This window comes from Asterias rubens, chromosome 5 (genome assembly GCF_902459465.1).
Source record: "Asterias rubens chromosome 5, eAstRub1.3, whole genome shotgun sequence".
Classification (NCBI taxonomy): domain Eukaryota; kingdom Metazoa; phylum Echinodermata; class Asteroidea; order Forcipulatida; family Asteriidae; genus Asterias; species Asterias rubens.
Genome location: NC_047066.1, coordinates 18,203,973 through 18,218,492, shown reverse-complemented (window position 1 = coordinate 18,218,492; position 14,520 = coordinate 18,203,973). Strand labels below are relative to the sequence as shown.

The window sequence follows — 14,520 nt, the reverse complement described above, 5'->3', positions numbered from 1 at the left end:
TACACACGTTGCCTTGAGTCGGTCGAATTGGTCTTGAAGCCGTTTGTTATAAAATGCATATAATGGTTAGAAAGATGTGTTAAAATTATAACATAATGTTCCACACAACAAGCCTCGAAATTGCGCCGCAAGTAAAAGGAACAGTGTTTCTTTTAGTTTGCGAACCAGAAACGGGTCGGCCATCATTCTGGTCAAACACTCCACAATGGCGTGCCGTGCACGATGTATAATAAAAACCATGCAATTTCGAGGCATATTTGTGTGAAACCATATACATTTTATAACAAATGTTTATCATAGACCAATTCCTCGCCCGATCCAAGGGCAACGTGTCTCTTTAAAACACACACAGTGATTGTGATTATTGAGTAGTAACTAAAAAACATACTTAAAGGAACACGTTGCCTTGGAACAGTCGAGTTTGTAACCGTTTGTTATAAAATGCATATGGTTAGAAAGATGTTTTAAAAGTAGAATACAATGATATCCACACAAATTTGCCTCGAAATGTTGTGGTTTTCCTTTTACTTTGCGAACTAACCCGGTCGGCCATTTATGGGAGTCAAAATTTTGACTCCCATAAATGGCTGGCCGTGTTTGTCGGCGAGGTAAAAGGAAAACCACGCAATTTCGAGTAATACTTGTGTGGATCATTATATTCTACTTTTAAAATATCTTTCTAATCATATGCATTTTATAACAAACGGTTACAAACGCTTTTCATAGACCAACTCGACCGATTCAAGGCAACGTGTTCCTTTAAGATTGCTTCTTACATTACAACAAGCAGAACATACGGTCCGCTATTTTGGAGTAAAAATGAGTCCACCAAAGTAGCAGACCTAAACCACACAGTTTCAAGATATTCTTATTTTTATTATATTTATTTATTTATAGACCTTATGCATTGACGTCGTCCAGCCGCCATCTTAGAGGAAAAACGGTGACGTAACAATCGAGACGCACAGATTTGTACGCGCGGCGCACAGTATTACTATTAGCCAATGATCAACCTCCGTGTCCTATAGGTGAGGGCGCCCTACCGAAATGACGTCATGTACATAAGGTCTTAGACAATCTCCACATAATTCTTTCAACTACAACAAGTAAAATACAGGCAAGAATTATAAAATACAGTGGAGTCTGAGGAATTGTCGAGGATAACACAAACAAAACTAAAATGTGAATTCACTCTGTCTTTAGACTTTTCCAGATTTGAGAGAAAGTTACAAATTCTCATTAAGATGCACGAAACAACCAATGATTTAATAGTGGTTGCTATTTAGCTGGTCCAAAGCTTGGTATGTCGTCCTCGTAGTGGTATGAGGGCTCAACAGATCTCTCGCCTGCATAGTTTGTGTTGAAGATAAAATAATTAATAAAAACAATAATAATTGTACTGCAAAAATATGTTCCCCGCCGGAGAACAATACCAAAATAGTCTGGTAACGTGGCATAAATCTTCAAGACACTGGACACTATCGATAATTGTCAAAGACCAGTCTTCTCACTTGCTGTATTTCAACATAATATGCATAAAATAACAAACCTGTGAAAATTTGAGCTCAATTATTGGTCGTCGTTGCGAGATAAAAGTTTAGCTCAAATTAAGGTCGTCGTTGCGAGATAATAAACAAATAAAAGAAAAACACCCTTGTCACACGAAGTTGTGTGCTTTCAGATGCTTGATTTCGAGACCTCAAATTCTAAATCGGTACCATTTTTTCTACGGGCCAAGTTTTCTTGCAAAAACTTTTCAGGGCCCAGTTAAATTGTTGGTGTGTGAATAGCACACGGGACCACAAACGGCTGCTGAGTGGAAAAGTTAAAATCTTGCGCAAAGTTCACCCCCATAGAATCCCTGTCATAAAAAAAGTTCACAGATTTACAACTAACTTACAGGGTTTACAGAAGGTAATGGTGAAAGACTTCTCTTCAAATATTATTACTTGAAATGCTGTACTTTTTGAGAAAACATTAACACAATATCAATTCTCGATATCGAGAACTACGGATTTATTTTAAACACATGACTGTCATGACACGGCGAAACGTGTGCGGAAACAAGGGTGGGTTTTCCCGTTATTTTCTCCCGACTCCGACGACCGGTTGAGCCTAAATTTTCACAGGTTTGTTATTTTATGTATAAGTTGTGATACACGAAGTGTGGGCCTTGGGCAATACTGTTTACCGAAAGTGTCCAATGGCTTTAAATAAGCATTGCCTTATCAGAATACAGTTCTCTTTGGCGGGTTGGCGATGATGATTTGTTAGTGCGAAGCTTAAATTTCAAACAATGGGACATTGAATCCTCTACATCGAATACCTTCTTGGAAACAATTCTCCGTTACAAGCACTTGGTGGCGCACTATTTTTGTAATGATTTTGATGTAAAAAAAATCAAACTACGTTTTTGTTTTATATTATCATCAATGACCATGACTTGATGCATTGCACGGCGAGCACGTTTGGTTTGCGGTAACACCATGTGTGTGTCTGTAATAACGACCCTGAAGCTAAAGTGTAGTCCCAGCCAATTTGTATACACTCCGCCCAGGTAGTATATTAAAAGGCAGGAAAGTTCTTTTCAGAACTGAGAAGTCTCCCGAACAATCTGATAAATCTACTCCGCGGTAGTAGAATATAGAAAGACAGTTTTCTAAAGACCGTTCTCTACAACCTGGCATCTAGATACACACATGGCGTTACCGCAAACCAATTGGACCTTATAGCACTGGTATGACGAATTTGGTTTGTACTATTCAAGAGCTCATACCTGTCGAACAATGAAAGTAGTCACGAATCTCTTGTTTGTTGCCCGTAAAGAGTGGACTATCTGTCACGTACGGTTCATATGGCCTCGTGACTGCGTTTGTGTTGACTCCCCCTGGTTTGATGGATGTACACAAGCAGCAATCTTCACGTTTCATTGGCATAACCTGCGACGATATTAGGTTTGATAGTTATGTTCAACACTATAGTTGAGAGAACTGGAGAATAAGATACATCATAAGAACAATAAATAAAGCATGGGCTGGACACACCCCGAAGAAATGACAACAGATGGACAACACGAATAAAGGATTGGCAACCAAGGACATGGACAATAAGGACAAGAGGTAGACAGAGAAGAAGATGCAGAGACGACATCAAGGTTTACGCAAGAACAACTTTGACCAGAACTGCAAGAAAATATAAATGAATGGCATTTACACGAGGAGGGCTACATCCTACATTGGATCAACACAGCCTTACATTTAGGCTGATGATCATGGTGATGACTATATCGATCGAGATCGAGATCGAGATCGAGATCGAGATCGAGATCGAGATCGAGAGGGAGAGGGAGAGGGAGAGGGAGAGGGAGAGGGAGAGGGAGAGGGAGAGGGAGAGGGAGAGGGAGAGGGAGAGGGAGAGAGGGAGAGGGAGAGGGAGAGGGAGAGGGAGAGGGAGAGGGAGAGGGAGAGGGGAAATTAACTTGGGCTGTAGGAGGAGGATTCAAAAGAGGGCGCTATCGGAAGAAGTTTGTACACAGTTTGCCACATTGGGGACCGAATCACCGGGGGAAGAAGCTCCTGCAAAACCGGGCGAAAATGTTGTGTTCTATAGGCGGGCCCGCCAGGTTCTCTTACCGTGGCTACACGCTGCTGAGTGAGGCAACCATGCAATTGGAGACTTTCAGGACGCTTGGTGGCAGCAGACCTACCAGGTAAAATCCATTGTTCTCGATAATCCATTATTCCAACTATGTAAACAATGGCAATTTACCTGGTAAGTCTGCTGCCACCTAGCGCCTCAAAGTCTCCCATTGGTTGCGTGGGTCAGAGGTCATCTTGGGTTAAACTCTTGGTTTGTTTAGGTAATAGTTCATCAATGGGGTAGCATAACTATTCACATACCCAACGAAGTTTGTTCCGTTGCCCCGGGTCCGGCTCTTGACCGAAGTAGCACACTCTTGCCGAAATTCCTGAACACAACGTCACTTTAAGAAATCGAGAAATAAATGACACATGATAATGTACTTATTTCTGATGGTGTTTCTTCACCGATTGCTGCTATTTTAATGCTAAACATTGGTAAAATTTAATGTCTCAGACTACAGAGCGAAAATGTCGATTTTTGTTTAGGCAGCGCTAATTATGTGTTTAGTCTTTATGGTGTTTATGTCATTGAGCAGCACCCAGTTTATATTATTTTGAATTGATCCAACAGTACAATTACCGCCATAACAGAATTAATAGGAAACAAGAAGCTGATATTGGAGGAAACCCCCAAAGGGGAAGCCGACGGAATCAGGTAGGGACAATCACCCAATCCACATACAAGGCTCTGGTCTGAGGTGGGATTCGAACCGGGGTCCACAGAGGTGAAAGGCAGGGGCAGAAATAGATGAGCCAACCTGTTCCCCAACACAAAACACTATACTCACACGTCATGTAGACTTTTACCAACTCAGTCCTATAGTTGAATTTATCAACTTTTACCGAGAAGAGTTTCAAGTTAGAGGGTATAATTTAAGTCATTTTATTTCTGTGATTATATAAGTTTAGGGATCATCTTATCATCTACGACAAAGTTGCAGTTCAAAATGTATGATTTAAGTTATTTTTATGAACCGATTTATCAGTGAGCTTCCCACCTAAAAGTGGCAAATTAAAAAGAGAGAAGAATTGTTTCTATTTTTATGTTAATATTAAGAAGCAATATTCTGAGTGAAAGAAAGAACAATTAAATTATTTTGCTTTTCTTTGAAATCACTTATCAGTCACCCCAGCATTTAGCCCTTCTACGGCAAAACAGCCACAAATTATTTAAACTATTTTATAAGATAGTTTCTGTGTAAATTGAGGGCGCTATTCCATTACAAGATTCGACGGTGTTTTGTGATTGTTTCCGAATATTCAACATCTGAGCCTCTTTTTACACTTTTTCCTGTTTGTATAACAAAACAGCTTTTCTCTGTAATACATGCTTTTCTCAAAATTTAAAACTGTTGGTGGTTCCGGTTCAAATCCTCCTCTAGTCAATCTGTCTTTCTGCACCACAATTTTAGTAGCCTTCAATTTACACTACTGTCCATGTATCGCGATATAATTGTTAAATTGAACAAGAGAAGTATTTATATTTTGAAGACCACATTTCTGTCACGCTTAAAAAATCTTGCTTCAAATCCTTATTTGGAACTCCAGTAAAAATGAATGCTATTCCAAATAGCAATAGCAATGATTTAAACTATCCCCCAACCATATTGAGTTCTTGCAAGTGAAATAGAAGAAAGTGTTTGATTCTCTTCAATTTGGTTGTGTTCAGTCATTAGGCGGGCCTGGCGGCGTCTCTACTCTCTTAATGTAAAAGAGTGAAAAGGCACTCTTTGAAGAGCCATATAAAAGACAACTCTTTTTCGAGTGGTCTTCCACTCTTTTAGATTGAAGTTTGCATCTTTTTGAGTGATTTTTCCCTCTGTCCTGGAGTGAAACCCCTCTAAAAGAGTGAAATAACCACCACTCTTTTTGAAGAGCCGTATAAGGGACAGCTCGAAAAGTAAAGAGTGCTATTTTTCCCTCTTTTATATTTAGAGAGTACCCTCCCTGTCCTTTATGCAGGCAACCAACTCTGCTGTGGTCTCTGCCCCTAGCATCTCTCCTCAGGACACCGACATAGCTCAGTCTCTATCTTCCCCTCAGCTTCATCCCAGAGTTTCGCTCGACCCCAGCGGCCAGGTCTCCAGGACCGCTGGGACGGGCTAATCAGCTTGCACAGATTATTGTTCAGGAAGTACGTCATGCGTGCAGTGCATAGAAATAATTAGTGTGATGCATGATGGGACTGAGCATTTTCTGGATAGACGTGCTTGATAAGTTTGCCCATCTCTGCACCTTTGGTTATGGCAAGGCGTTGGGGACGAGCGAACCCATGAGTCGGTTCAGACAGCACCAGGCGGCTTGCAGGTAGACTGGTCCTCTGCTCAAGGATTACCACAAGTACTTGCTTTTTAAAACCAGCGATTTCATTGGATACACTAATTTCATTGGACAAACATGCAGTGACGTAGTATTCTGTTTTGATTGGTCCGAGGTGACGTTTGGCAGCTGCACTTGCGGTCGTATGCATATGAATGTGGGTGGAATGTGAAGATGGGCGGGATTGACCTATATAAGAGGCCACTCTCTGGCGTAATTCATGAGCCTCAAAGTGTGACATCAGTCCCATGCGTCTGTATGCGACATTTTGTGATATCTGAGGCAGCATGCTGTAAGGGTCTACGTGGTCTCTCCCGTCAACGTTGAGCACCATCCTCAACCCATTGAGGGACCTCTGAAGGGTCAGGGTTAAGGTCCAGCACTCCCAGGTCCACCAATCCCTGCTGCTTCGCTTGCTGTTCCTTCAGTTTGTCTGGATGTCCAAAGGTGACTTTCGTAAAGACACCTATAAATGATTCACAGCTAGAGAAACCACAGGGTTCTGGCAAAGGTTGAACTTTCAGTTGTGACCTTTTTAGATCCAGTCCTCTTAGTAACTCACGATAATGGCAATGAGTTTATCAACTGTCTTTTAAGAACCACCCCCATCTCCAAAGTTGTGCCATTTTGTGTGAGCCATTCAGTGATCATTGCTGTCTTTAGTCATGACAGTAGATTTGAACTGATTCTTGTGTAGCCACAACCAGATCACCAGCTGGTGTGAATGTTATACCATGTGGATAAGTGCAGCCTTTAATAATGCATCCAATGTATTCGCCATCAGGACTGTAATGATGGATGTCACCTGATGATGATTCGCCATCCCATACAGCAACATAGATGCTGCCATCCTTGTCACAGCACAACCCACGATACCACCAAGACTGATTGATATCTACCGAGAATACAACGTTACCATCGTAGTCTATTGATACTAACTTCTTCTTGGCACGTGTCTTGATGTAGATAAGATGCTGTTTGTGGATACTCAAGTATTGACCAATCCCTGGAGCAAGTAGTGTTCTAAAGAAAGATCCATCTTGTCTGTGTAGATCGATCTGTATCTGGTGATACCCCACTGCTATCAGATTGTTGTCATCCACAGCTATAGATGGTGGTAGGTCGAATGGCTGTCCAACTAACAGCGCGAACTGATGGAGACGCTTATATTTTCTATTGAAGATCTTAACTGCAGTGTCATCTACAACGATGAGCTTATCATTCTTGTTCACAGCCACTCTGATTGGATCAGTGAGGCCTTTAATAGACAGCTCTTTTGAGATGACCTTTGATTTGCCAATGCTGTCTGCTGATATTGTAATCAAGGTGTTGCTCTTGATGTCACAGACAATGTCGCTATTGCAGTAGGAAGCAACACTTAATGCACAGAAGGTTTGTTGTTTTTTACTGCTCTTAGGCCTGTATGTTATTATTTCTGCTTTTAGAGTCCATAGTTTTTGTGTCAGTTGTGTCTTGGGTTTGCATATAGGCATTCTAGCTTCAGCAGAAGCTGCTCCTTCTGGCTTCTGCTTTGCGTTGATTCTCAGTCTCCCGAATGATTCCTGATCATCTTCGAAGTCAATGTAAGCCTGTTCCTGAGCCACTTGTTTAGGTTGTGTCTTTGTGTATTCTTTGAGGTCTTGTAACATATTCTCTATGAGAAGTAGATTCTCAGAAAAGTTCGCTTTGTCCATGAGTTGCGTAACTACAACTTTCATATTCTGTGCTTTTGTCATTTCTTTGTCATTTGTGGCTTTTGCAGTTTCTCCTTTTGTGGATTTGTCTTTAAACGTCTGGACTAACTCCAACATGAGTTTGTTCTCTTCCTCTCTGATCCTTGCAACCTCCTTGGCAATCTCATCATCTGCCTTCTTGGAGATCTTTGCTTTGGTTGCAGCAAACATAGAATCCAACGTCTTGTGAAACAATTCTATGTCTTGCATGGCAATCTTAAAACTTATGTAATGTTGTCCTACTTCTGCAAATATTTCATTGGTTTTCTTCATGCAGTTGTCAAAAACCACACTTAGTTCAGTAGCAGGATGCATGCTGTGGTCCTTTGCAATGCAAGTTGTACATATCAACTGTTTGCATGAGTCACAGTACATGATAACATCCTTGTCAGTATGCTTGCTACATTTAGAAACATACTCCTGATTAGGTGGCTGATTTTCTTGTTGGTTGCGTAGCTCTGTTTCATGCTGTTCTATTTCATCTAACATAAGAGTCGATTTGAAATCATTACGTAACTCAAAAACTCCTTTTTCAACCAGTAATGTTTCACTACGACACACTGGGCATATCAGTGTTTGACTAGTTGGGTTAGTCTGTGCAAGTTGTTGAAGGCATTTCAGGCAATATGAATGAGAACACTCCAGCATCTTGGGCTCCACGAAGCGGTCTATGCAAATTTGACATTCAAGATGTCTCTGACTGATCTTTCTTAAGACTGACTTTGCTGTTACTCGCTCAGCCATCTTTGATTAGTGAAAGAGCTTGAGTTTCACCTGAAGATTTAATGAAAAACAAATATATATCAAAAATCTAAGTGGTCTAGGGCATAAAGGCCTATTAATAATAGTAATAATAAAAGTCGGTTTTTATATAGTACTATATACCTGAAGGGTGGCGTCTCAAAGCCATTCCACATTATTACCCCCCCCCCCTATGTACTTGTTGTAGGACAAAAAACACAAAGTCTACAGATTTACACTTAACTTACACAGTTTAAAGATGTAGAAAGCTTCCCTGACAATATTACTTGCTGAGGTGCTGTAGTTTTTGAGAAAGGGGAATATAACAATGTCATGAAAATAATTTTCGTCTCAGTGATCATGAGACGGAAATTATTTTAGCATGTAAATACGTATTTGAACGTATTGAACCTTCGGACTAACGAACCTTCGGACAAAAACCTTCGGACTACCGAAGCTTCTGACCTTCGACCCTTCGGACTGTCGAGCTGCATCCTACCATGATTGAACGAAGTTGCCGATGAGTAAAGAGTAGGCCTACTGACCATATTATCCATCATCGGATGTGTCCCTCAGAACGAATGCAATATTTTTTTAAATATCTCCTAATCTGGTTTCCTTTCACATTAATGTACTGTAAATAATCAACTTACGTTAGGTCGAAGAAACTATAAGACAGTTGCTTGAAACACAGCGTCAAATCAAAAGGTTGAACGTTGCAAGAAGAAATTCACTCAACAATCTGTTTGACTATGGCAGAGTGGCACACCCTATAGTTGTTACTAGTTTACTCAGACTATGTGACGAATGTGGAAAAACCCAAATCGATTTATGAATCTTTGCGGTGGTTGAATGGGATATGTCCGGAAATATTTTGTCAGTCTGACTATGGCGGGGACAAGTGTGGGAAACCCCCGATCTAAATAAAGTTCTTTAATGTTGTGGTTGAATGGGTTCAATAGGCTATCGGGCCTATACACATGAATAACTTTGAGAAAACCTTTTAATTTTTGGTGGGGAAAAAAACAGAATTCTGTGGGTTGAATAAGTTGTTATGTAAACAGTTTGCTTTGAACGTCATGTGTATTCCTTGCCCTGGAGAAGGACGTCAGTCACCGCCACTGCACTGAAGTCCTGGGTAAAAAGCTCCTTTACAATGCGAACACAAATTTTACTAAAACTTTCTTTGTTTTTTTCTTTTATCTGATTTGAGAAGTTGAAAATCCGTTCATTTATATTCACAGTGTCCCTTCTATACACTTTCAATGAGTTCACAACTAACAATATCCATGGATGAAATTATTTCTGAAAATAAATCGAAGTTCTGCACTGGTGATGTGATCATCATGTACCAATTGATAGTGTGAGCCCAAGTGCGCATGGCTTTGAGTATATAGTGCGGAAGGCACTAAAAACTAACCTCTACAGCGGTTCGGAACTTTTCGTGTGATCTCAGAACATTCCGGCACGGTTCGCGACGATCCCCCACGCAGCAGGTTTAGGGAGTTGTTACATACGAATGGACTAACCACTAGGACCTGGTTGTTAATGATTTCATGTCTAAAAGATGCAAGTACCGCTTCAGACCTCTTTATTCAAGTACATTTGTAGCAGCAGGTTTGGGGAGTTGTTACATAAGAGTGGACTAACCACTGGGACTTGGTTGTTAATATTTTCATGTCTAAAAGATCAGTACTGCTTCAGACCTCTATATTAAAGTACATTTTGTAGCAGCAGGTTTGGGGAGTTGTTACATAAGAGTGGACTAACCACTGGGACCTGGTTGTTTATATTTTCATGTTTAAAAGATGCAAGCTCTGCTTCACACCTCTTTATTCAAGTACATTTGTAGTAGCAGGTTTGGTGAGTTGTTACATAAGAGTGGACTTACCACTAGGACCTGGTTGTTAATATTTTAATATTTGCAAAATGACGTCATAAGGTCATTCTCGCTCGGGTATTCTCCGATGGGCCGAACCGCTGTGGAGTTTGACCCTTTTTAAAACCAAGATCCCTAGTCAGTCTCAGACTCCTAGGTCAGATGCAGAGAACTTAAAAAGACTTTCAGGTAATGTTGGTTCATACAAGAAACAGAATGCTAACAGTGAGAGGGAGTGAAATTCTTGACATTAAAACTTTGAGGCATTACTAATAATTCATACGTTCTGTGTGGTCCATAAACGTGCGGTGCGCAGTACACAAACTTCGGTAATGGGAGACTTGGAAAGCTTGGTGGCAGCAGACTCACCAGGCAAAATGTCATAGACCTTTTCGCAAATACCGGGGCGCGCGCGTAAAGCTTGGAATTAGGTGCATTGTGGTCTAGCTGGTATCCAAATTTGATTCGAATATATCCCACAATGCACCTCATTCAACAGTCTGCGCTTGCGCATTGGTATTTGCGATAAGGTCTATTGTTTACGTAGTTCTGAGCATGTGCACACAATGGATTTGCTAGAAAGTCTAAAGCCATCTAACGTACAATAAATTCCCTTTATGCCACATAAGTGTTGAACCTTGAACAGGAAAGTTAAAACAGGCAACTTGTTCCAAGCTATGAGGAACATTATATCATTCATGAATTTCTTTATTAAACTGTATTATCCATAGATTATGCTTGTAGCAAACTTGTGCTACTTTATACAAAAAACTTGAATCTTTACAACTGAAAATGTGCGTAGATTAGCTCTAAAAAATATCGGACAATGTAATTGAGCGTTTATGCCCATGAATGCCACGCGTACCCCTGCACAAGAGCGGGTTAGCTGCAGCATACAAATTGAATCCCATGTACATGTGCATGTGTATACCACCCAGCGCCACAACTGGTAAAGAGTAGGCCTACTTCAAGTAAAAAGATAACAATGACCTACCTCCAATAAACGCCAACAGCAAAAGACATGTAGGCCTTCGTTGCAAGTTCGTCATTTTGAAGCAGAAGACGTCAACTTGCGCCCCTCGGAATGAATAAACCACTGTTTCAAAGCTGGCTAAAATAACCTTTCCGTCACCAACCGCGAAATGTGTCACTGTTAACAGCCAATCAGCGACCTAACAAGTCATTAACAATACGCTGGTCCTATGGAGACTTTAGATGCAAATAATTAGGCCCATAAAATACATAAGTTATGGGCCTATTAGGATAACTTGTTTTGGCCACACTGTATTATCACTAAGACTCGCTGTGTTGTTAAAGTAATTTTTCATTTGTCATGGGCCTAAACTTGTTTGATAAATCATGTCTCTTTAAAAAGACCGGCTTGAACGAAAATGTCAAGTCGTGAACTTTGCTGAATTCCACTTAAAATGTTTTCGATGAATAAGGAAATCGAGTCATATGATTATAAATAGGTTTCAATTGTGTAAAAAAAACAATCATTTTGTATGCCCTTATCCACAGCTTTTCTGCGAGATTTGCGAAAAGCCCTGTTACGTAATCACTCTCAAAACGTCATAAGTAGATAAAGCCGCTTTGTTGCAGCGTGGATATATAACAAAGCAAACTCCCACAAATGACGTCAGCGGCATTGTCCTTTGACGCCCGCTCTCAACAGCAAAAGTGTTTTTAGTTTTTCAAAAAACCTTTAGGTAGGGGCCTGATTTTTTAACCGATAATTACGAAAAGTTCAGAAGTGTACACATATCAAAATTACATTAAAATGGTGAACAAGTGCATTATAAACAAGTAAAAATACCAGTCGGCAGTCGGGTCCACCGGTCCAGGGTCGCTCCGTACGGCAGGGCTCTCCGGCCTCGCACGCAGTAGGAAGTAGGCAGGATAGGAAGCGGGCCCGGCTCTGTCGGGTTGCACGGGCGGGTAAACGCTTCCGTTTAGGGAACCGGAGCACGGCTTGAGGTCTCGAAATCAAATTCGTCGAAAATTACTTCTTTTTTACTCGAAAACTACGTCACCATTACTGGTTAACAAGTGAAGTTTTATGCTAATAATTATTTTGAGTAATTACCAATAGTGTCCACTGCCTTTCAGTAATTTTTCATTTGTCATGGACCTAAACTTGTTTGATAAATCATGTCTCTTTAGCACGGCCCACTACCTTATGGTTTATTCGTTTGACATTTTGTATTTTCAATGTTTGCCAAGAGTTGTTTATAATTGATGGTCAACCGTAAATCAAGTGCAGTTTATTTGTTATAATTTTTTCTTTCATTATATAGGTATAACAAAGCAAAAACACATGACGCCAAAATGCCTAAATCAACAGAGGGAATAATTTACAATGACCAGCACCTTTTTATAATGGAAATAAGTGATAGTAAATCTTCAATATCATTGAAGAAATATTCTACTTACGAGTTTGGCAACGGAAATTAGCCTGGGTTGACTACAGAAAATAAGGTGAACTGAACCAAACGGAACCAGAAACAGAAGTGACTTAAACATTCCTGCACCCACACACAGAGGAAAGATTACACAACTTGTGTAAAATATTACCTGTTTTAGATGTAGTGGGCGAACACCATAACTATTAGGTAAAACTTTACCCAACAGGCGTTGGGTAATATCTTGCTTAATAGCTGTGTAAAAGTTTACATAAATATTGGGTAGTTTTCTTTACTGAATTGTTGGGTAAACCCACTCATGTAAAATATTACTTAATTGTGACGTAAGACTTTACCGCTTTACAATGTAAATAGTTGTGTAAAACTTTACATCAATATTGGGTATTTTTTTTTACTGAATTGCTGGGTATAAATCCACTCATGTAAAATAATTACTCAATTTTGAAGTATAGATTTTACCGATTTTTAATGTAAACTGTGTGCCTTTAAAACTGGTAATAATATACACAATGCTTGTGTTGAATACTAGCAAAGTGTTATTTCATGGAGTTTAGGGCTGTAATAAATGGACACATCATAAATACTGAGACTTGGCGACTACAACATGAATTTCAAGATAACAACTTTTTAATAAAAATTTAATGGTAATAATATTAACAATCCAAAACATCACATGTGCAAAATGGGGTTTTCTGTATGTTTCATAATCAGTCAACAATTTCAGTGAATTTAAAAAATTACAAAAAATCTACCTAATTGGCAAGGTCAGAATAAATACTTCCAGGCTAACACAGTTTAAACTGTAAGGTTGTTCCATAAATCAAAACTATCACAACTATCACATCTCTTATGATTTTGATACTTTATTGCAAACAATTTGTGCAAGAACTTCTTTAACTACAATGCTTCTGGAATGGTCAAATTACATTAATTGGCAAGATCAGAATAAATACTTCCAGGCTAACACAGCTTAAAGAAGAACTCCAAGGTCAAATTCAATTTTGGGTTTGAACAATTTGTATGGGGAATTATTGGTTTATCCTAATTGTCGCTAAGCAATCAAAACGGTGTTGAATTTGACATTTTGACAAATTTGACAAAAACTGGAAGGGTATTGAATACAAATTTGAATTTGACCTTTGAGTTCCTATTTAAACTGTAAGGTTGTTCCATAAATCCAAACTATCACAACTATCACATCTCTTATGATTTTGATACGTATTTGCAAACATTTTGTGCAAGAACTTTCACTGCACCACCCGAGTTTCTGAAAACCAATTTTTCAAGATTCTTGCAGTAAACAACTGGAATCGTAGTTCAATTTTTAACAGATAGCTTAATATTTATGCACAATTTTTTACCCTTTTGGTAATGTTTGTATAAAAGTACAAGCTCCCATTGGGAACAATAATCAGCTCTCGAATATTTTTTTGTAAGGATAAAATGGACACAATAGCTTTTCAAGGCTTTTATCTGGCTCAATGCTCATACTAATTAAATGCGAAGGCGTTAGTTTTCGACAATATCATCAATCATTAATGATGAATAAATACAGTTTCCTTTGTGCTTACTAATTAGTATGAGCTAAATTATTTCATCGAAGCTAATGACGATGAAATAATTTAGCTCATACCAATTAGTAAACACAAAGGAAACTGTATTTATTCATCATTAATATTGATATTGTCGAAAACTAACGCCTTCGCATTTAATTAGTTTGAGCATTGAGTCAGATTAAAGCCTTGAAAAGCTATTGTGTCTTTTATCCTTCCAAAAAAATATTC

At 39.3% G+C, this 14,520-nt stretch overlaps 1 protein-coding gene across 2 annotated transcripts; it reads right to left on the bottom strand.

The window, feature by feature from the left end:
- Window positions 1-694: 694 nt before the first annotated feature.
- LOC117290684 lies at window positions 695-9,318 on the bottom strand. Of its 2 annotated transcripts, XR_004519062.1 has the most exons (5): window positions 9,088-9,318; window positions 5,877-8,467; window positions 3,900-3,982; window positions 2,777-2,939; window positions 695-1,346 (listed from the first exon to the last, which is right to left on the bottom strand). XR_004519062.1 is itself a non-coding variant. In XM_033772205.1 (2 exons), exon 2 carries the CDS (start codon window positions 8,435-8,437, stop codon window positions 6,620-6,622), a length of 1,818 nt encoding a protein of 605 aa, XP_033628096.1. In that variant the 5' UTR covers window positions 8,438-8,467; window positions 9,088-9,318; the 3' UTR covers window positions 5,446-6,619. The 2 variants fall into 2 exon arrangements, 1 of the variants encoding a protein (XP_033628096.1); XM_033772205.1 differs by lacking the exons at window positions 695-1,346; window positions 2,777-2,939; window positions 3,900-3,982 and having other exon boundaries at window positions 5,446-8,467.
- Between the last annotated feature and the right edge of the window lie 5,202 nt (window positions 9,319-14,520).

Bases quoted from the DNA above. Each gene is read 5' to 3' on its own strand.
- LOC117290684 (XM_033772205.1), bottom strand. From the start codon at position 8,437: ATGGCTGAGCGAGTAACAGCAAAGTCAGTCTTAAGAAAGATCAGTCAG.